This window comes from Coloeus monedula, assembly GCF_965178545.1.
Source record: "Coloeus monedula genome assembly, chromosome: 2".
In the NCBI taxonomy this organism is placed as follows: domain Eukaryota; kingdom Metazoa; phylum Chordata; class Aves; order Passeriformes; family Corvidae; genus Coloeus; species Coloeus monedula.
The window spans coordinates 23,932,113-23,956,422 of NC_138782.1; the positions used below are offsets into that span (position 1 = coordinate 23,932,113).

Consider the following 24,310-nt stretch of genomic DNA (forward strand, 5'->3'; position numbering starts at 1 on the left):
TCATTGCTGCAGGGGTAGTTAAATAATTAGTGTCTGTGCTTTGGCTCAAAAGCATTAGATTCCTTTCTGGGTTTTTTTTTTTTCCTTTAAACCAGCCTCTGGCATTATATTCCAGTTCATTTTCTTCCTTACACACCTGATGTATTTTCAATATTAAACTTGAATGATTACTTTTAACTCCCCAATCAGATCAGAAAATGACCTACTACCTTCTCCAAAATTTCAAGACTTCATGAAAATGCAAGAAGTAAAAAAGGTGCTTTTTTTTTTTTCTGTAATTAAGTCTTCTGTATAATTATCAGATTTTTTTAATGGCTAATGAAGAAAAAATAGCATTTTTTGTTCTCCTGATTTACGAAAGAGGAGTCTTACAGGACTACGTAGGAAGTTTTCAATTATTCACATTGTTCTGTTGGGAATGAACTCTAGAGGACAGGATAACTACCATTGTTTTGGCTTGCATACAAACTTCATTCAAGGGAAATTAGTGTAACCAAACAAGAGGGATTTTTGTAGCTTAGAAGCCTCTTTTGTGTAAATACACACATGCTTCCATGGATTCAGTCTTGTACTAATGCCAAAAGTATTGGTACAGTAGCTTGCTCACCAGAGCACAAAACAAAGGACATTTGCATAAGATTGAAGTTCATCTGTTAGATTTATTATTTTTGGTATACATTGTATTTTCAAAAGGTAAACAGAGTGGTGTTACCAATGCAATCTGAATAGTTTGAGGGTATTAATTTCAGCAGTAAACCAATGCTGATTTTTTTTCTTTGTTCACGCATAATTTTAAGCTATGAAAAAAAGCTCTTCACTATTAGACAAAAAAATCCTGAGCTTATAAAATTACATTTTAATTTCTGAGGAATTGCATGTTACCTCTGTGTTAATTGCAAATCAGTTCAATATGAGTACGGTGGTTACTGTAAGAATTAATAACGATCGACCACTAGTAATTATGATGAATTGCCACACTGCTTATTGAAGATTTGGGCAATCTGCTTCCACGACTCTGCCCTCTGTGCTTCTATAGGTATATCTTGGTATTCCCCACAATTTATAATAAAGCATTTTTCATGGATTTGCCAGAAGCTGCAATGCTGAGTAAATAGTAGCTCTAGTTCAATCGTGTGCTTACCCACACGTCCACGTTTCACTGCGTGAGCTTTTACACATTGGCTTCAACTCTGAGCACAAAGACTCACTGCAACCTTGGAAGCTCTGGTTAATGTGGTAAGAACATAATAATTTTCTATCTTACCCCTCTTTTTCTTTTGCCAAATGCATTCAACACTCAATCCTAGGTTTAAAAGCTTGTGAGTTACCAGTGATTGTAAGACATCTTTACTGGATGTCTTTTCCTGAGATCAGACATGTGTGTTCAGTTGTAATTTCATTGTATTTTGCTCAGCTCCGAGATTAAGTAATCTACCAATACTGAAAGTCAGTTGGGTCATTTATTTCTTCTGAAATCTGAAGTCAGTCAATGCAGTTTTCACTCTATAAGAATTAAATTTCAAAACAGCATTGCTTTTTAAATTTGTTTTCCTTTCTTACTGAAGAGTTCAAGTGCTTATTTTTCTTCTTCTTCCCAGCCTGTCATTAATATTCACAACTCTTTAAAGCCCTTTAATGTCCAAACTATATGGACTCCTCTATGAATGGTGGTCAAATTTAGTGCCACTGCTGCTCGTGTAGTCATGGACTTGTGTTTTCCACCTGGAGACAAATATTTTTTGGATTTGTTAAGATTAATTTTTGTCAGAAATGCTGAAGCCTGGATGTTTTTATTTCCATGACTCGGTTTTACTGTCAATTTTCATTAATTTTAAATATTTAAGTTAAAATGTTCAAAATAGTTTAAGGTGGCAGCATTGAATTGAGAAAAGTGACTTACATGTATGTCTCTCCAAATATCCATTTCTGAGTATCTCTTCTGCTAAATTCTCTCTCTCACTGTACAGGGTATTGGTTCTTTGCTGGTGTCAACATAAATTCTTGTATTTATCAAGTATTTCAATTTACTTAGTATTGTTCCATTGATATTCATTGTAAGCAAGAGAAAGTCGGGAACCCTTGGTACAGTTCCTGTGCAGTGAGTATCCCATAGCTGAGATATTACTTCAGTTCTGATTTCTAAGATTCTAAGACTTCTTAAAAATCTTAACATTTGTCTCACTTGTCCAGGTCAGCAAGACATTTATTTAATATTTTTAGCATTTATTATTCCAATAATAAAGTATTTCTTATCTCTTTAAAAAAGATGAAGCAAAGCTGTAGTTGCAGAAGAGTTCATTGCACTTCATCACCGAAGAGATAATAGACAAGGCTTGCTGCACCCAGCAGTTTTCTCGCCTTCTGCTTGTTTGCAGATGGGAGCACCAGAGGAAGCGACTGGGATTTCATCTTACTTGTCGGTCTTCTTACAGATCTGTCAAATGGATTAGCTTGCTAGTGATGGTGTTGTTTCCTTCCCTGAATTTTTATGGCAAATTCATGTCAGAGTAGTAGGGCTCTGAGACCACTCAGGGCTTTGCTGTGTCCCTGAGGCGGTCTTGTGTGAATGCTGTGTACAGGGAGAGTACAAGAAGAACAAGGAAGCACCTGTTTGCAAAACATTTGGGGGTTTTGCCCAAATTGTCTTGAACTAGGGTGGAGATCTGCAAACTCAGCGTGTCCCTTCACCGCAGAAATTGCTACTTGCGGAGACAGAGTGACTGTGCAGTATTCTGCAAGGATTGCCACTTGGTGGTTGAAATGTTTTCCTGTGTGGAAATAGGATGGATTGGTATGGAATTGCTTTACATTGGTGCCCCTAAGAGTCCTAGAAAGGCATAATTTCCCTCCTGAGTAGCTCAAGCCCAGCACACCTGCAGTGCACATATCACCTATGTAGTGTTCAAATCAAATTTGTGGAGTCCTTTGTGCTGTACAGTGCTCTTATCTCAGTGTCTACGATGGTAACTCTCCAGCACAGGGTGGAAAACAAGCCATCTCTTTGGGAAGGAGATTTTAATTACCTCTTGCCCTAGAGTGAGCTGTCCTTCCAGGTTAGAGCAGAAGGTATTGGAAGGGCGCTGTGGGAAAGATTAGCAAGAGGCTTCTTTACCAAGCCACGGTTGCAAATCAATAGAGGCTTTCAGCTGTCAGTGCAACCAATCCCTAAACCATGAGTGCAAATATTTACTGCTACTGAAAACAGAGAGAATTTGTAAAAAAGAGAAACATATTTCCATTCCTTTATTTAGTCACTGAATCAATAAAAATGATTTGAGGATGTGAAGAATTCAAAGTGCTCCAGGATAGTACTCACTTGAGTATACAGCTTATTTTCATAGACCAAAGCTTTCACTCTGCAAGGAGGAAAATATCAGCACGGTAGGTCACTCTCGGCATAAACACTTCCAATATGTGTGTGCTCCTTTAACATTTAGTTTTAATCAGAATGGACCAATCTCTCTCCATAACATTTAACTTGCTTTCCTTTGTGCAACAGAAAGTGTAAGGCTGTCGATAATTTTTTAAAGTACCCATTTCTGTGACACCTGCATGATATTTTTTAATATTTGCTGAATTGATAATGTGCATGGTAGTGGAGTATAATGCGCAATAAACTGCTTTTGTGGCTGATTAAATGCCAAAGTGAGGTGGAGGTATTCAGCAACTGCAAAAGCCGTTTATTTAGTATATGCCAATGCCATGAACATTATTCCTGTTACACAAGATTTGCTATACCCTAATGTACAGAAGTAGAAAAGAAATTGTTTCCTTTTCTTGTGAGGGTTGCAATTGGTGTGCTGCTTCAATCTCACACTTCACACTGATATGACATTCGAGAATGTAGCTAGGTTGAGTGGCTTGAGAAAGAGGCTGGTTTACACAGTGAGTAATTATTTAATGGAGTTCTTTGTGTAGGAAAGGCATTATGTGGCTGGGTACACTGAACTAAATTAACTGGAGTATGCAAATATTCCAACTTTGGCCTTATAACTTTTGATAGGAGGAATTCCCTTTTGCTTCTGGGATTCTTCTTTGAGGATTTTGGCCTGGAAATGCAGCTGTAGTCTTAATTGTTGGCTTAACCAGAGACATGGTGGCTCACATTGCTTGTATTGCTCCTCCTCACTGACCACTGATAAAAAGCTGCAGCCATTTCCTATCATCCTTCATGTAACTTTTTTCTCAAGATAGAAGTTGGCGTGAGTTGTGCATAATCCTGATGTTTCTCTCCAGGAGAAACATTTTTTTTTCTTTTTAGTGTTGATAAAGAGTTTATAAGAGAATGGTTTCCTCCTGGCTGGATGGAATAAGTACCTCATTGACATATAGTTCTGGTGCTGTGCCATTGCTTCATGATAACATCATTTATAGAAACTTCCTGCAATTTGATTAGATGCAAAATGAGAAAAATAAAAAAAATTATTATTACTTCTCTCTTAATATATATTATATGTGTTGCCTGTGAGGAATGAAGGCCTGTGGTGATTCTGTGGCACCTAACTGCCATTCTAATTTCTCTTTTTTGTTTGTTTATTTTGCATATTGATTCAACAATGTCATTGATTTTCCATGGATTATTTATTTTTCTGAAGTATTTCCTCATGAGTTTTCTGATTGAGGAAGGGTTATAGGCTTTTTAAATCTATTGTCATTTATGTTTGTTGTTACCCACAGGGATGACAGTCTCTTACTTTGCCACTCACCTGCCATTTTTTTCTTTGTATAGAAGAAACTGAAGCAGAGAAAGCTGCTATTACACCCTACAGATTGAACAATGTCATTAGTTGTCCACAGGATCTTCAAGAGTTGCCATCTGTACTCTTTCAGTGCAGTAGATTATCATTTATTGCCGCAGCGATAAACTTTTCTAGTAGCTATTTCTCAAATTTCACTACTAAATTGGATATGCAAGTGAGCAGCCACAAATAAACAAGGCTCTATTTTTATAGTTGTCTTCTGTTCTTCATTAGCCCAGAAGCTGGATAGTGGACTGCTAAATGCCTGTTGTTCTGTAAATAGGCTGGGATTAAAATACACAGGAGAAAGATTTCAGCTGTAAGGAACAGATATCACAGACACATTTAAAGCAGCAGACCCTATAGTTAGAGTATCATCCGTGAAAAAGGTGGTGTTTTCTTTATCCATTTTCTATTTCCCACAGCATTAGTTATAGGCACATGTTCTGGAGCTGGGGTTTTTTTGTCTCACGCGTTAATGTTTGCTGTCCTGTGAAGTTGCTTCTGATTACAGAATGTTGGAAGCAATGGTAATTACTCCAAGGTCACTGAAGTTGGTGACTAACAGTGAGGTGATCCTTCAGTGCTCCTCCTCTGCTGGTTCTTATGTGGCAGAGAATGAGGCTCTGAAGACCCTTCCTCTATTCCAGATTAAAACTCCCCGTTGCTGTTTCATTCTCCAAACACTTCAGTCTGCTGTTAGCCCAGAACATAATTTCGAGAGTGGAAACAACCCTGATTCCTGAGCTGTGTCTGCTAAAGGGAGATGCAGTAAGCCCAGGTAACAGCTTCGTGCTGGGAAAGGGAAAAAAAGGACTCGGACTTTGTTCACCACCCTTCCAGTTTTATGCAGGTATGCCTGGTGCATTGGGGAAATTGTTTAGGAGCGGTCAATCCTTGTGTGAAGATTGCCTTGTAATGCTGCTAAGGTCAGTGAGACCTTGGTTCATTTGATACATAAGTGCTGCTTGAGTGACTTAGGATATTCCAACACCCATAGGAACAACCTTAAGTTGCACACTAGAGATTTTCCACATGTTAGGCCTGTGATTTCTTGCACAGCTTGCTCATTTGGTATGGATTATACAGTGGGGTTTCATCAGCATCAACCCTCTGCCTTTGATAAAGTTGAAACACTCTAGTGTAGGTGTTTAGGATCATAAATAAATGTTCTTTTGGTTTTCCCATTACTCAAGCAAAGTTCTAGGAGGTTTTGTAGTAGCAATCTGCTACTGCAAACTTGATCATGCTGTTTCTCTGTGGTAGTCCTTGCGGAAGCTGGGTGTGACTCCTGTGCACGGTGTACGAGCAGAACTATCAGTGACCTTTCTCAGAATCTGCACTTCCAGTATGGTCCTGGCTCTTCATTGAACCTACAATAATTTCTGTTAAGACAGATAAGAATTTAGGAGGAAATTCATCTCCCAAGTATTTTGGGGGAGCTGGGAGGTTGTCAGAGGACTATAGTCCAGTGGCTGGAATGCAGAATTGGGGTAGCACGTCTTTGTTTGGAGTTTTGCATCTTTCTGATACGTGATTTAGTCTGGGATTTAGTCTTTCTACCTGTAAAACTGGAATAATAATATTTGCAATTTGAGACTTACAATGTGCTTTGAGGCCAACAGTGAAAAGCTCTCAGTAGTGTATTTATTACATTCTGTTTGTAGAGGTTACAAGCAGTATCTAGGAGAAATGAGAATAAAATTAAGCCAAACATACTGATTTAAAAGCAAACTGTTGAAGCCAGGCCTGAACAGTAAAATAGCTTACATGTGCCAATGTGTCTCCTCAAATAGCTTGGAATTAAGTTGCAGGGTTCCAACTGCTGTCAAAAAAGGAAAAAAATTCCAAGGTTATAACTGTTTAATGGGGGGAAAATGGCTAATTTCTGTCTCTTTAAATTTTGTGGTGGAGAAAATAAGGTCCTTTGATCTTTAAATGAAAGCTTCCAGAGTCATTACATTGAATCAGTTAATCTCTCCCAGTAGTTACCTTATTCTCTCTTCCTCATGGGCATCCTCTTTCATGGTCTCAGTGCTGAGCTTCAAATCAATGAACAAACTGTTACTGCTTCCAAAACAGCCTGTCTAGTGAGCTTTCCTGCTTTCATGCATTGCCAAGCTCTTACCTCAAACCTTGGCACGTCAGAGTGGAGAAGAGGTCCAGTAGTGCCACATGTGTGTTAGCCAGGCTGGCTCCATCATCTTCAGTTATGGGTCAGGCAGTCCCTTGCCTCTTGACAAGAGATGTTTGTGAGGGATTGCATATCCTGTCATTCCCAGGTGACACAGGTAGTTCTAAGCAGGTCAAGTGACACAGCAGGGTTAGGGAATATCCTTGGTTATCCCATTACCTAGTTTAAAAAAATATTAATCAAAGCAACAGCAGATCTACGTATCTTTGTGTGAGATATCTGTGCCCAGACAAAAACAAGTTGCATTGTGTGTGCTGCTGACTGAATATACTCTTTGTTCAGAATGGTTTTTATTTCTCTTAGGAAAAAAATATTAAAATTTAAAGAAATTTCCCAGTGCAAGCCCCACAAAGTATCTATGTTACTTACAGCGTGAGATACTCTATCTGCTAGAGCACAACAAATGCTGTGAAGCAACACCTGGGAGTTCTTTCAGGTGTACCAGCTAGTGCACACACTGTGTAAAACTCAGGAGCTGAGGTTATGGAGCAGCCTCTGTTCTCCTGCCGTGGTATTCATCTGTCCCTTTATGTGAAGGGGTTACAGGGTATGGTGAATCTTGCACCAGTTGAATTAGAGTAATTTTGTGGGTTCAGATGTAAAAGCTAGGCATTGAAAATTAAATGTGATTAGAAAATAACTCATCGTCTCTTCTAGGAAATAAGTTTTGGTACAAGGTGAACATTTTTAGACAGTTTTATCCTCTGAGAGTGTAGTATTAGGAATTTTCCAAAGTATTTGGTGTATAGTTCTTTTATTAGAAGCCACCTTGCATTAAGCAGTAAGAAGTCTTTTTACACCAATGCTGACAGATTTGCTTTATTAATATTCAGATAAAAGGACGTCGAATATGTTACCTACACTGAGACAGAATTTCAGGATAGGTACTCCATCCTTGCATGTCCAAGAATTATACAGCCTGTGTGGGCACCCTGTTCCAGTTTCTGATTATGTAACCCTTGCTTTTCTTTGCATTTTCTTCCCTTGTTTCGACTTCTGTCCCTTGCCTCTTCCTCCGTTCCTCCGACCCTTTGTAAGCACTGCTCAACAGTAAGAAAACCATCCCTGTGTACATGTTTGTGTTTTCAGCACAAATCTGAAACAGCCCCATACTAACCCCATTCTACTGTGAAGTTAACTCTTCCCAGCCAAAACCAGCACATACTTGTACTTGAAAACTTTTTCTGTGGTCATTATCCACTCTTCTGTTTCCTAAGCTTATCACTAGATCACATGAAATACTTCAAAATGAGAGTTCTGCTCAATGTCTTTGAGAATGGTGCAAAACCAATTCCTACTTTCTGTGAAATTTTGCATTGCTTTATCGGTAGTATTTTCTTTATTTGTTTGAACATGATTTGGGGCCAGAAGCAACAGGAATATGAATACAGCATTTGATAATTAGCCAGAGCTAAGCCTTTCCTATGTGGGCACCAATAATCTTGGTTTTGCTGTCTTTACTCAAGATCACCCTGTTTCTAATTCTCTGTTTAATAGTATTCCAGAATCTGTTATCGAAATCCTTCAGCTTTCTCCAGCACTTTGCTGCCAGGTTTCTTGCAGTCTGATGGCCCAAGAGGTCCTTCTGTACCTAAGATATAGCATTTTGTAATCCCAAGGGCCTTTTTAAAATCATTTTATAAATAAGCTTCTCTGTTTCCACAGCCATGTGTAATTGTGGATATACATTTTTAATGATACTTATTTTGGAGACTGGAGAAAATTAAGGAAAAAGATCAAATTAACTGAAACTAAAGTATTGTGGTATTAGTATTTAACACTTCAATATTGTCTTTGTTCATTTTGTTCTATGCACACCTACGTTTTAGGCATATCTAAGTTTTCTCCATTTCTGTCTTCTTTTCTATGCTGGATTCAATCCTTAATTATCTCGTGCCTGGGAGGAAAAGAGACAGCAATTGTTATAGATGAGTGGGTAAATGGCAAGGAAAACAGTCCCAGAGCAGAGCAAAGCTTGTATGCTTCCTGCACTGGGATTTCTAGGGAAATGAGTATTGATACAGGCTTCTACACTGCCTTTAAGAAACTTTGAGATTCTTAATATATGTTAAGTTACATGTCCTCATTGTGCCAGTCTGAAGTCCCCTCTGTCGTGGTACCGTGGCAAAAATCCTTAAAAAGTAATTTAGAACATCCATGCACTTTATATTGCAATTATTTGAGTGTGATTCCTCAGTGGATCTGGTAAGAATAAATAAATAACTATAGATATATAAAGATGTGCTATAAAAACCTCAAACAAACTAAAAACTTAAACCCCACCTAACCTCAGCTTAGTAAGAGTAAAACCACAGTAAAAGTAGAAGTATGTATACATATATATATGTGTATGTGTATGTCTACCTATATACAAATAAATAAACCCCATGAATTCTGCATGAAATCTCCAGTCTTTTTGTGATAAAGTTTTCTCAGTATAATTTTATAGTTCCTAAAATGGAAAATTGTGCCTGTTCTTTGTCTGATATTTACTAATGTAATACGTTAATTAAAAATAAAAGGGAAAACCTGCATATTTCATCATATAAAGAGTGCAGAAAGATCTGTTTTCTTATTGGAGCTAATGCAGTTACATCTTTCTGAAAATTGTGCAAACTCAAAATAAAATTTGTTTTTACTCTGCCACTGATAGTTGAGCACACTAGGTAATAAACCCTAAGAAAATAAGTGACAATTAGTGATACTTATTATAATTAGTGTATTTTTGCTAATGCATCTGAACATCTCATGGAATTTTGAATGATGTGGAGCATTCACATTTTACTGGTAAAGCAAAATAATAGATTTTTCAACGGTTACAACTGTTACTGCAGACTTCACTAAAATTAAAGGTTAGATTTTAACTGATTTCCCTTGAAAAATAAAAGTCTATTTTGATGGAAAAGAACATCTTCAGATCCCTCTTGTGTCCATCTGTAGCATGTTGTGTCTGTATTTCTGAAATCTGACTGCAAGAAATCTGTTATTTTAATTTTTTTTTATCCTCCTCCTTCAGGTCTCCTGGAAGCCTCCCCTGATACCGAATGGAGAAATCCTTAACTATGAGATTCGCATGCCTGACCCACGCATTGTCATCGCTGGGAACCCTTCGTCGAGGTCGAGTCATTTGGTGACCAATCTTGTCCCCTACACAAACTACTCTGTCACAGTGATTGCTTGTACTGGAGGTGATGGCTTTCTAGGAGGCTGCACAGAGAGTTTGCCTACAAGAGTGACCACGCCCTCGACAGCTCCTCAGAGTGTCAGTCCCTTGTCCGTGACTCCAATCAGTGAATCCTTTATTGCCATCTCTTGGCAGCCACCGCTAAGGCCCAATGGTCCCCATCTGAGGTAAGCCAAGACTGACCTAAATCTGACTCTGAAAATTCTGAGCGATGCAGGCTTTGTCATGTGATGTCTTCATTTTGGACTTTTTGAATTCCTCTTTAAGGCTCAGAGAAGAGCCAGGATTGTTCAAACCAGTGTGTAGTCTGTGCTGGAAGGCTCTGGGTCTGGAAGGTGCTGTCTGAAAAACCTGAAGGAGGAAGCACAGGGTATTTGCAAAGTCAGAAGTGGTTTGGGCTGCAGCATCAGCCACTTTTTGGTGATGAGTTCAGGCAACAAGTTCCACCAATAAAATGCCAAGAAAAAGAATAGATCTCTGTAAACATGAGTAATTAACACATCCAATATTCTCAATGCTCTGGGTTATTCCACATGAAGAGAAAGTAACCATTTGGAAGGATGATGACATGAAATAATCTTCAAAAATTAAATGATGAATAAATTTTCAATGAGACAGTGCATAAGAAAAATGGAAGTTAAAATGCTAAAAGTGTGAGGGCATAGCCTAAATAGGAAATGAAGGAAGTGCTGGGTATAGCAGGCTGGATTTCACCACAGGAGCCAAAGAAAGGAACCTCCTCGGAGGTTTGTCTGGAATGATGGGATGGGAATCTTGACTTGAATGTTGATTACTGAGCATGTGTGTGTAGATACACATTAAAAAGACACGGATTTGAGTGCATAAAGGTTTATAAAGACAAATATATCTTTATATAAACACAATTAAAAATGTCAAATCTTTCATTCTAGTGCTTTAATGTATCATGAAACATTGTGCATGGAATTATAGCTCTGTACTCCACATGTTCTGGTTGGTAGCTCTCTTCTAGGTGCACTGATGGGTTCAATAATTATCATGTAATGCCATTTCAGTTGCGTATGTTATTACAGCACAGTAGCTCGACTTTTTCTTCAGGCTTAATTAGGGCACACTACAACTGAATGAAATGATGATTGCTCTACAGTAAAATTTGAAGTTTCAGAAAAGCAGTGTCTGTTATTCTGGGGTTAACAACATGACCATTTTACCATAGATTATTGAAGTAATTCAGCACGACCTACATCTGCAGATTTCATTTCTTTCATGGTGTGCCATGCTGCCCTCAACAAGAACAACCACTGAAGCAGCTGCTCTGTACAGCATGATGGAACAAGAAGTCTGCAGCAAGCAGAGTAGCAGCAGCAGCTGCCAGTGGGGGTGATTTACACATGATCGCCACTCAGTGTTCAAAAAGATTTGATGTTTTTCAAGACTCGTCTATGAAATATATTGGACAGAATATGCCAGGATGGTTTCCTGTAAAGCTGTAATGATCTGTCTTTGGGTTGACACTGATGAGCCACTCATGTGAGAGTTGTTCTTGTTATAAAGTCATCTGATTTTTTTGACAGAGTTGGAGTTTAATTATTTTTTGCTATTTAATTTCTGAAATTACAATCCCAACTTCTGCAGTAATTCAGTTTGGCATCACTAAGTGGCACAATGCTTGCTTGTACCTGTTGAGGATTATTCCCTAAACTCAAGGGCAAAAGTTGTTGGAAGTTGTGCATGTACTCCCTATCTGCCAAGGAGCACAGGAAGTGTCAGATCTCTTGTAAGAGCAGCTCAGTTGATTTCTGGTTCTGAAGAAAAACTAAATCACTGTATGCAGTACCTGTTAAACACCTCTGAATTCAGGGTCTCAAATCTGGAATGGTATTGTCCAACATGTCTTTATGAGACTGGAGATGATCTTAACTTTAAGAAGCGTCAAATTACACCCAAAGCCACTGGTCAGCCTGATAATTGCAACAGAGGTGTGACGCACAACAAGGTGCTCCGCAGAATAATTAAACATGGAAGCATTTTCACAAATATGCACTTCAAATGAGAGTGTTTAAGATGTGCCTGAATATCCACGTACTTTGTCTGGAATTTAGCAGTAAGCACCTTTCCAGAATGGGAGCAGCTCAGCATTTTAGAGAATCAAGTTGTGTATTTAAGTGAATATATATACATATGACCCTAAACTGCTGGGCACCTGTAGAAACACTGTTGTACCTACAATTTTATTAAAACTGCAGCTCATTATTAAAAGCAACTTCAGACCGGTTCTATAACTGGTAAGAAGGGTACAAGCATCTGGTGTTTTTCTAACAGAACACCACAATCAAAATGAAACAATTATTGGAAGAATAAATTATACCGTCCCGAGGAAGGTAATAAAGAGCAATAATCCTAAAGATTTTGAACAAATGTATCTATTTTTTTTTCCTTTAGAGTGTAGTTTCCTTTGTAATCCCTAGAACGATTAGGAAACGCAAACTATAATATTATCCCCTTTAGTTTGTGTAGGCACTAAGTGATCTAATTTATGTTAAATTCTGTAAAGGTTTTTTGTAAAAGATGATGGAGAGTTTGTGATGCAGCCTGGGTGGAAAGCATGTTTCCCAAATCAGGCAGTCTCATGGCTGACCTGATGAGAGATGGGCTTTGGCTGACCTGCCGTTTGGAACAGAGACAGGAATACTGCTTCAGATACCAATTAAAACCAGGATGAAATAGTTTGGTCTTTCAAGCTCACATCATGAATTTCTACCCAAATACAAAGGTGCCTTGCTAAGGTCTATGGATGGATGGAACAGTTAACTCATTCTGTGCCTGTTTTCTCCTGCAATTTACACTGTGCTTATTTGTAAACACTTCAAGTACCAAGGCACACTTAAGCTACTACTAATAGTAAAATAGTAATGGCAGTGCTCTTTGTTCCAGTACATTTGCAAGAAAGAGACATAATCCTTTCATATTCTGGAGTAATCTGTTCTTATCATGCAAGTCTGCATAAGGCACTGTTACTGGGCTATTTGGACTTGTTCTTGATAACATTTCCACGAAGTTTAAAATCCATAAATCATTGAATAAGCTAGTTTTTTTTTCAAGTGAAAATGCTTCATTTTCCATTTTCAAAGTAGTTTCCTTTTTTTTTTTATGTAATTGAATGTTTTAAATCACAAAACATTAAAAGGAATGTTTATCTGAGGAAGTTTACAGCTGTAAAAACAAAATAATATGTGGCTTTAAAAAAAAACCTGGTTGGGTTCTTTTTTTTTTTTTTTGTGTAATAACATTAGTTGAGATAATCCTGGTGTTCTGCTTGTCTTTTGTGTTAGATATGAGCTCCTGAGACGTAAAATCCAGCAACCACTTGCATCAAATCCCCCTGAAGATTTAAATCTGTGGCACAATATTTACTCAGGAACTCAGTGGTTTTATGAAGATAAGGGTCTTAGCAGGTGAGATTACAAAAACTATAAAAACAAATGCTGGCATTTTGTATAGTGTATGTTTAATAGTTCAAAGTATTTCTTGTGTCTTTATGTAGTGAACATATTAATTATGTAATGAAATATTTTTTGTCATCATCTTTGGTGTTAATCATTCTAATATGCAGGGATTTATTATTAGTCTGTCATTCTTGACTCATACATTGTTTTGCTTTGAAAAACAAATGAAAATAAAAATCTCATGAAATTTTAGCATCGATATGCTCATGCAATCAAACCATTTAGATTTATGTGTACAGATGCTCTAGATTTGTGTTGGCAAAGTTATAGCACAGGCAGAATGCATGTTTGAGGGAAACATCTGAAACTTGTTTTCAGCAATGTTTTTTTTTTAACCTGATTTTATTGTGTTAGCTTCGTCACAATTAAATGCAGGGTGTTGAGAGCTGGGAAATGGAGTGTATGCTCTGTTCCTCAGAGACCTGCTGTTTGGGGTAGAGCAAGACATTTGCTCTTGATCAACTTTAGTTTCTACATCTTGAAGCCAAGACTATTGCTCCTTAAGACAAAACACCCAAATGAAGAAATTGTAATGGAAGACTCAGCATGGATTCTGCATTGGGTTTTTGTAGGTAGAGTCTCAGGAAAACCCTCTTGGATAGTTTCAGTGTGTGTGTGTGTGTGTGTGTGTTCTCTGTGCTGGTGTGCTTTATGAGAACTCCATGTCAATCACTGACCCTCTAATATCTGTACTTTGCTTCTACTTCTGTAAGAATTGTCTGAGCATCCCTCCTGAGCACAATGGGAATCAGGAGAACATGACCTCTGCTTCCTGTCAAGAGACACACTGAACTGAGCTGAGGGCAACTGCCTCTGGCTTGCCACTGCCTACTTGCTGATAGTCACTGCTCATTTCTGTCTGTTGCAATAACTGCTCATGGAGCTGTTCTTGTACCAATCCTGCTCAAGTGTCCATTTCTTTCTTTCAGCCATGCTTGAAAGTCTGCATAGAGTTGCTCTGGTTTTAGCTTTGCATATTTCAATGGTGCTGGTGTGTGCAGCAGTTATGTTAGTGATTCAGAGGGGGAAATACATTCAGACAGAGCCCAAGTGACCAGTCATTAGACACCATGACATTTTGGGTTGAATGAGCTATGGCCAAAAAAGTGTGCCTAACCCTTGGACATACCTGAATACTTCTCTTGGGGAGGGTTCTGCAACTGCAGCTATGTTTTTGCAGCTAACAACTCAGGATGAGTTTGTGGTTAGGGAGAAGATGCTGCAGAGGGACTCAAGCACTCAAGCCTTACTTTTCCCTGAAAGAAAATTCATATATCAGCATTTATTTTCATTTGTCATACTTTAACCATGTTTCAGAATTACTGAACTTTTCAGATGGTTTCTTCATTTCTAATAGGCTACGACAAACTCATTTTCATTGTTGAAAATATGGATCAAAACACATATCTCAAATTCTCATCAGTAAATTGCAAGACTAGAGTCCTTTCTTTATTTTATGTGTGCCAGAATGTCCAAGGTAAATCTCCATGTTTGCAAGTGACAGAAGATGCAGAGAGAGATAAGATGTGTTTTGTATATTTTCCCCATTCGTCAATGCTTAGTTAGAGTTGGAGCTAGTGAGTTCCCATTAATTTGCTTTCTTCTCTGTGGGACTGCTAAAGCTTAGCTCTTTTGAAAATCATGGTGTTGTTGTGAAGTGTCTAAAATAAAATAAATATAAAAAAAGTAAAGTAAATATACACTCTGAGTACTTTTTGTACTAAAATCTCTAAATATTAGGCATTTACCATATGCTCCCTTATTGCGTTTGTAGGCATCCCAATGTGTTGCAGCTTCAGTGAAAATTTGAATGAGATGATCCTGAGTTTCTGTCTTTGTGCAGTTTTGTGTGAGGCTTTTTATGAGGAAATTAAATCGGAGATTATGAAATCTCACTTAAAGTACATTAATATGCCTTTTGATATAGGGAAGAAAAGATGACGTGACAGTCACTTGGTTTACTAAATACACATGTAGTATTTAATAAAGCTGTGTAATTGGAATATGCAAAGTTATGAGGAAAATTACTTTATTAAATGAGTTTGAGCTCCTAAGTGCCTTTTTTTGGGGATGTTTTTGTAGTAGAAGAGTCCTGTCTGTGTGGTGAATCCCTTTTACAAATGAGACTGCAAGTTAAAATCAATGGGTTACCCAAAAGAGGAAAAAACCCTCATTTGATTAAATTCTGATCCAAATTTTGGCAGGTTGCCACTGCTGTAATTACATATTGAATTGAGCTATAATCTCTCAACACCTCACAGGCTACAACTATGAAGAAGTGAAATAATGTGGGTTTATTTTGTTACCATGTTAATCGTGCTGAATTATTTCCACAAAATAGATACCTCTTATGAAGTCTTCACTGGTGCATACCATACATATGAATTTTTGTGCAGGGGGGCAAGAAAGAACAAAACTTTGGCACAGGCAGAAGGTTTACAGCAAATATTTTCTATGTCTGCATTTTTCATTCCATTTAATTATTTTTAAAATGTCTCAGGTACACAACATACGAGTACAAGCTCATAGTGCACAACGAGGTAGGATATACATCAAGTGAAGAAGTGATAGCTACTACATTAGCAGGATTACCAAAGAAAGGAAGTGTCCTCATTGCACGTGCTGTTAATCACACTGCTGTGGAAGTGGAATGGTCAAAACCAAGTAAGTGTGCTTAGTATTTATTCCAGTAACTAGATGTTAACCTGCCATCACTTTCCATGGCCTGCCTCACTCTCAGAGGAAACACAGTCCTTGCCTTGATTTATAATGTACCTAAATGTCCTTGGAAGGAGAGGAAAGAAATAGGGAAAAAAATGTGCACATTTTGCTCTTTCTCAGTCATGTTCATATTTATTATGTGCTCTTTCTGCAGAATGAGAACAGTGAAAATGAAGAAATAGTTAATGCAAACTCGTGAGACATGTATAAAGCAGTGCTACACAAAATCCTGTTGTCTTTGTGGTCTATTTCATCCCTTTGTATAAAAATTTACATCTACATTCCTTCACAATGAGAGGATTCCCATTCTCTTTCTTTTTGCTCTGCTCCTTAAAACGAATTTAGCCAATTTCTCTAGTTGGTTTGTTAATACAGCAGTGGGGAATTTCTTTGTGACTTAAATGCAAATGGTATTGTAAGGACTGGGTGCTGAATTGCAACAAATGTAGTCTCTTTATTTTATAATTGCATGCCTGAAGTAAGCATGCTTATAAAAACTGACAAGTACAATAGATCTGAAGCAGCTCACTGAAGTTTCATTACCTTAGTAATCTAAACCCCTGACCTTCTAGATGTAGGTAATGCAATCTGGTTTTATTTTCATTCATATCTTAGAAATGTCTTCCGTATATGTTTGTGAACGTAGAAGTTAAACACCAAGACGAGACCATTCATTATTTGAAAACCTTATCATATTTTATTACTTCCTATGTTGCAAATAAGTGTATTAACTATTTTGCATATCAGTGTTTCATTCTTTTCCATTATACTACTTTTCAAATTATTCTTGTGTTTTCTTTGGGAACTTGGGAGCCCTCAATATAAGTTGCCTTGCTATCTTTCCCTACTGAAGGTTTCTGACTTCTAAGTATTTAGGCCTTGTATCGGTACCACTTAAAAATAGCCTATTGTTCTTGATTAAAAGTTTCAATGACAAACCCATAGATTGTTAAGTCTGGAAATATGCTTTTGGCTTTTATCAATGCTCTTTCCCAGAGAGCTGGGTCCTGTTCAGTATTACAGTGTGTCATTTCAAGATGTATGTGTTAGTGCTTAAAGTTTTTTCGTAATTATACTTTTCATCTCGATGCGTAGTGGAAAAGCAGTTGCATTTAGTCAGACCTGAACTTAAACTGTTTGACAAAGGACAGCTAGGATAACAGATGACATCTGAGTCAGTGAAATGTAGAAGACTTGCCTGGAATCTGTGCTTATCCATCAGCTCAGACCAGTGAATGTCCTTCCCTGTGTAGCCAAAAAATTGTACTGTTTCTTCTTTCTTTCTCTGGGGAAGTTAATGCTGGCTCAAATACATTTTAGAAAGAAATGTGAGAATTTGGGGATTTTTCCCTGTATGTATAATGCTTCTGAGTGTGTTACAGCTTTACATGTAGATGATGTGATCGATCATGCTTGTTCTGAAAAAATAACACATAGCTTCTCACTGTCACTGTGGCCAAAAGGCTGGCTGGGTAAAGGTGAATGTCACTGGAATTTATGGCATGGGCACAGGTCCTTTATTCATGGCTAGAGGAATAACATGGAAGTGGAGTGGGCTCTGGGAATGTTGTTCAAAGGGAAGGACCAAAAAGGCCTGCACACCACTGCTTCCAGTGGGTTTTATCTATTCATTTGTTTATTCCATTGTCTTCATGGGGATGTCTAGAGAAAGAAAGCTTTCTCCAATGTTGGATAGGATGCTGAACCATTAATGATTTTGACAAGTTAGGGAGAGAGTCTGCATCACTCCTTAAAAGGGTGAAATTGGAGGCATTTGACAGAACCTCTCCTTTTTTTTAAAATAAGAGGATCTGCATAAAATTTGTTTTACTCTTCACAATAAATGTTGTCGATAAGAAACTTGCTGACTGAAACTTTCCCAGTTAATGTCCCAACGTTTTTCCTTTCTTTTCCTAGCGCTGCAGGATTTGCAAGGAGATGTTGTTTACTACACTCTCTTCTTGAATTCTACTGATGAGAGAAGATCTCTGAGAATCCAGGCTGATGTAAACTCTGTAGTCATAGATGATTTGCAGCCCAACACAGAGTATCAGATATTTTCTCAAGTTTTTAATGGAGTCCACAGCATCAACAGTGAAGTTGTGCATGTGACTACCTCAGATGGAGGTTGGTTAGCAGTGAATGCAGCTTGGCTTAAAATCTGAGAATGAAATTGATTGATTTTTGTTAGGGTTGAGATCAGTCATCCTTCCATTATAAAATTTCCGGTATAAAAGGAAAAAGGCCTAAAACGTTAAAATGCTTAAGTGCTGCTTGTCATCATGTGGTGGATCAATAAATGGTCCCACTGAGAGAGAAGCAAAAGCTCTAATAGCAGATATTAACCTAGTTTGTTCTCATCTTCTGCTGCATATTCCTGTCTGTGTGCACTAAGTTTGGAACTGAGTTCATATCAATAAATGGTGGAATTTAGAAACAATTAATGGGTTTTTTAAACGATCTGCTCTGTGAAGCAACGTGCTTTTGACATGACAGTTGTACACAGGGTCTCTCCTGAGTCACTAGAAACTCTGGGTGTAAGTTCAGCCTCTAAGAAAATTCTTTATGAGTCATTTCTATGCCAGTGGGCAAGTGCATAGCTGGGGGTGGAGGATAAAATAATAATAATAAAAAAAATTTGCGCATCTGAAATGTGTTTAGAATGGTCTTTCTAATCTTTTTGCTTTATAAAGTCTCATTATAAACATTATAATATCATTACCTCAGAAGCAAGTGTTCCAGGTCATTAGCAAAGCACTTTAAGGGAGGATTCCATTTCCTTTCTCATGCCAAAGGTCAGCACCTTTTGTTTATAAAATGGAATTGATGGTAAGGGCAATTTTTCAACTGGTAAAGATGGGTTCTTATGATAAAAATAGGTCTTTGCACGGTTATTTCTGACATGCTTAGATAATTATGTAATTTAACGCTAAGGAAGGTGTTGGCTTTTTTCTTTTTTCTTTAAATAAATGTTAGACTTCATCATTACCTATAGTAATCAACATTTGAAATCATTTACATAATGGCAATATTGTATATTGCTTCATCTATAAGGCTTATAATGTCACGTTCCATCAGACATAAGGTATTTTGGTCTCAGGTTTTGCTTTAAAAGCAAAATGCTCTATTCTTTTTTTTTTTCCTTTTTTGAAGAATTAGGATTGGGGAGACATAAAAATAATATTTGCCTATTGGCAGTGCAGATGGGTGAATAATTTATCATCATATCTCACTGGCCACATACTACTGATGATTGACACTATGCTGCTGGTATAAAGCATTTTACCATCAGCTCTCATGATTTCTAACTGAGAGTATAATAAGCCAATTTACAGAAGACTACAGACTGTGATAACTTCATCAGAGGAAAGCAGATAAGCAGTGAACCCTTTGCTAAACCTAAATACTAATCTGCATTTGGTTAAACAAGTGCCTTTGCAGAGACAGCTGGAGTTTATTCAGTTTCTTCCTTTATTTCTAGAGCCTGAGGGCATGTTCCCTCCAGAGGTTGTCATCATCAACAGTACAGCTGTACGTGTCATCTGGACATCGCCTTCAAACCCGAATGGTGTTGTCACAGGCTACTCTGTCTATGTAAATAACCAGCAGTACAAGACTGGAATGAGCGAGCCGGGATCCTTTCTTTTGGCAGATTTGTCTCCCTTCACCGTGTATGATATACAGGTTAGAGTATCTTTTCTGGGTTCTGTAACATACTTGAATTTTACTCATTTACTTCTACTTGGATTTCCAAGAAGAATATTGTTTCATAAATTTCTTTACACACATGGACATGTGTTTGCACTGATGCTCACGTGCATATCCATACAAGGCATACTTTTATTTTTAGCATATTTTGGTTTGTGTACGCTTTTCATAACATAAATTTCCATTATCTCTTTTTTCAAAGTGTCAAAACTCCATTTACTTTCCCCTAAATGCTCTGTGCTTCAGCATTAGCAAAGCCCCAACATATATTACAAGGAGGCAAAGCTTCTACTCCTACTCATTAAAAGAAAATTACAATTGTTTAAGAAACATCAGGCATGCATGATATATCTGTACAGTGAAATAATGATGTTGCATTTGACATGCCATTATCAATTTTTTTCCTTATCCTTTTGAGGAGAAAGCAGAGCTGATCTCTGAAATCATCATAGTACTTTCTATGGTCCTAATACATGCAACATTTTTTCTTTGCTTTTCCCTTTCTCTCTGCCTCTCTAGTCAGATATCTAGTGAAAGGCAAAATACTGTGGGCAGAAACATAATAATAAAAATTTTAAAAAATTCTTTCTGTCCCGACTTTATATTAATATATTCAAGAAATGGATTGTGACACTTAATTGTAACTATCCCTGTCTATTTCATGAAGCTTTGGTTTACATTATTATATATGAGACAAACTTAGTAGTACCGTGTATACTTCATTCTGAAAATTTGCAGCCAGGTACTGCATGCCATAAATAAACATCACAGACAGGCACACTGGAACAGATTTCTATGTTCCAGCCCCTCTGAAGCAGCAAACCTCCATCCATGAATACACACATGACTTTCTGAATGCCACTTGGAAACACATTTGTCTTTTCTCAATAACAATGCAAATTCAGTGTACTGCCTCACTTATAGACCTTCTATATTAATTTGCCATGGCCACCTTCTGTTGGTTGAGATGTTAATTATTCTTCTCTTCTGCTTTGCTAGTATTTATATTTGCATCAATGTGATAGGTAAAACCAAAATATTTTTGGTTTTTGGTCTTTATTTTTTTTTTCCTTTTGATTCTTTTTCTTCTTTTCCGGGAAACAATACTATCTTGGATGCATGTGCATCTCATTGGTAAACTTACTGCATTATTTTTATTTTCATTTTCATGCTTTTTTAAATTTTTGAGTAACTTCAGTGTTGACAATGCAGAAACAATGTTATGATCCTTCACTACCTATTTCACTTCGCCCCTTCTTAGTTTAATCCCAGGAACTGAAGGAATAAGAATTTATTTCTGTGGCATTTTTCCATTAAAAATGGTATGATTTCTATTTTCATTTCTCACTTTTAATTTACAGAATAGACATGAAGGTATAGAGAACACTAAGGAAAAAATATTTTTATTTTTATGTCAGAATATATGGTAGGAATAGAAACCTTACTGAAGGCCTCAGATGAAAGCACGTTTTTACTCAGTATTGTGTACCAGGGTTTACATATACATGCAAAAAAACAAATTCACTGCAACTCTTTTGGTGATAATTTAATAGAAAACAGTAATTAATGCCAGAGGGCTGCATATACCCTTCTTTTGAAAACGGTGTGGGAAAATGTGATACAGTGCAGTATATCTTTGGCAGATATACTTATCTCAAAGCTGCAGTATTTTCCTGGCTGTATGGAATCTGTTAAATAGGAAAGAATTCCATCTTGGGTGAAGAGAAAGTCTGAACATGTAGCGGAGTTGAAAAATTCCTGCAGCTGAGTATGTGAACCTCATGTTCCTCTCCATCAGATTGAAGCCTGCACGGTGTATGCCTGCGTGAGGAGCAACAGGACCCAGATCACCACTGTGGAAGATGAGCCAAAGCAGCTGTCAGCACCCATTATTCACATAATTGGCTCAAGGTACTGTGCTATAGGTGGCTTTCATGTCTCAGGGAGATTTGTAGCAGGAATGGGGACCAGAATGTAAAGTTGTCTTCTCAAAATTGAGTAAGGTGCATAAAAGAATTCAGTATACACTTTGAAAACATTTTTAGTGGTTGTTATCTTTGGTCTTGGAGTTTTTGTGCTGAAAGATCAATCAAAGAAGTCTCACCCTTGGCTGATTGTATATACCCATTTGGGTATCATTGTGCTGTGATAATAAATAAGGCATAAGTGGAAATAGTTAGGAGAAGAAGTGTAGTGGAATGAAAATTATCACATTCTTCTGTCAGTTAAGAAGAGGAAGATTAATGTTCAGGGAGCAATGCGATGCTGATAATGGAAACTTAGAATAATTCTGGGTAAGAAAAAAGTCACCTATCACAGCAGTACGAATTAGTAAGCTATCTGGAAAGGCGTGCATATCTATGTCTCCTTGAACCACTGTTTGCAATCTGCCTATACACTACATCCACGGGCATGGGCAAACTTCCTAATTGTAAAGAGAGCATCAAATCTGCAGTCCTTAGAAGCAGCCAAATAGTAACTTACTCAGTGATTCTTTGGGAGTTAATATCTTCCAAAGACAAAGTAAAACTAAACTTGCAAACACATTTTTCAGAATCACACCAACAATAAAGCAGTTAACCTCCTGTGTCTGTGTTAGCATTCCTGTGATTTTCCACTTCTGGTGGAATATGCTTATTAGCAGAATTTTTTTCATCAAAAGAAAAAAAAAAAGCTATAGAAAATAACTAGTATCTACCATCTGAGCCTTCTGAAATGGCCTGCAGAACGGGGTTGCTTCTCCAGTCTCTTAAGGACTTTGGCTTCCTGTTTGCTATTTGTATATTTTGCTTGAATTGAGCATTTGTCTCTGTTATAAGGGTGAAATTAAGCTTGCTATTTTTCTGTCACACATATAGATATAGTCAAGTCTTGTTTGATGATAAGAACTCAGTTCAGGGTCTCATCTTTTGCCCTTGGCTTTAACTTATGTATGCCTTTGTCTGTATTGTCTGTACTTGTCTGTACTGCAAACACTTATGCATGTTTCTGCTATTATATATAGACTAAATATGTCATAACACATGAATGCAAAAGGATCAAAAATGCCTTCCTACTTTATAATCTGCTCAGCCAGAAACAGACTCTGTTTCTACACTGCCTTTTCCTACATGTCATATTACCATCAGCTGTTCTTATATCCCAAAAGAATACTAACTACTGATCGATTGCCCGGACATGTCTGGCCGTGGCCTACATGTGCCCCGGGTAGTTCATTTATTTGCCACGGTGGATTTGCTAGAGTGGAATTTAATCAATAGCTAATTCATTAATTCTGGTCCTCGAGTATGTAGGGATTGTGCAGTGTAAAAATGACTGGCTGGCTTCAGCTTTGATTGAAATATGACAAACACTACAGCTGACAGCCTTGGCAGGTGCTGGGCTGCATATGAATTTTGCTTATTTATCCTCTATAAAAGAAAAAGCTTGGGCAAAAAACCTCCCCAGTTTGTGTGGACAAGAGGATATTTTAATACATATCTTCAATACATCAGAGAGTGAAAAAAGGCTTTTCTGGAGTATAGACTCATGGGATACCTGAGTTATAATAAAGCCTGTGCAGTTTATTGTCTTTAATTGGAATCATGGCATTTTTCCCTCTTCTGAATCAGTTTGGGGGGCTGTGTTATTGATGAGAATGCTGTAGGATAATGTCTTTGTAGCATTCACAAATAATTGTTTTAAAATTTGCCTCAAGGTGCTACATGACAGAAATTATAATTTCACCCACCAACTTAGAAGTCTTTCTGATAGCAGCTCCATCCACACTGTTCTAATGAAGGTTATACCACCAGAGCCATTATAAATACCTTACTTTTCCACCCCTTACAGTTAATAACTCAGCTTCAGGCTGAAACTTGGCACAAAAGGTCGCAGTCCTGATATAATTATTTTATAATGCCAAACTTCAAACAGAACACAGTATGGGACCCAATCCTGAAGTCCTAAGTCAGGTTCTGGTTTGTTGTGTTTCTTGCTTGCATTTAGGGTTTTTTGGGAGAGAGGTTGCATTGACCATGTTTAGGTAGAAACAGATGCCATTGAAATCAAGTATGCTTTTGGTTTGTTTTGTTTTTAGTTAGGACCTCAGGATTTGACTCTGTAGACAAGCATTTTATTTTATTGCACAATTTAGAAATTCTCTGAGTACTGAATGCAGGTGGATGCTGACTGAAAGTTTGGGTAGTGGATTTAATTCTCATGATGTGTTGGAAAATACTTCATTCTGCTTTAAAACACTCTTCTTTCTCTTTTTCCTTGTATCCAGCAATTCTGTTGC

The 24,310-nt window shown here is 37.5% G+C and overlaps 1 protein-coding gene across 1 annotated transcript in view; it reads left to right on the forward strand.

Moving 5' to 3' along the window:
- USH2A (usherin) overlaps positions 1 to 24,310 on the forward strand; it is a gene marked incomplete at its 5' end in the record, with an annotated part of 385,998 nt that overhangs the window by 245,742 nt on the left and 115,946 nt on the right. Inside the window, 6 exons of the mRNA XM_082300920.1 lie at positions 9,950 to 10,284; positions 13,429 to 13,551; positions 16,103 to 16,266; positions 18,241 to 18,450; positions 19,805 to 20,007; positions 21,830 to 21,942. Coding sequence (XP_082157046.1) covers positions 9,950 to 10,284; positions 13,429 to 13,551; positions 16,103 to 16,266; positions 18,241 to 18,450; positions 19,805 to 20,007; positions 21,830 to 21,942 — 1,148 coding nt within the window. The remainder of the gene's footprint in view (positions 1 to 9,949; positions 10,285 to 13,428; positions 13,552 to 16,102; positions 16,267 to 18,240; positions 18,451 to 19,804; positions 20,008 to 21,829; positions 21,943 to 24,310) is intronic.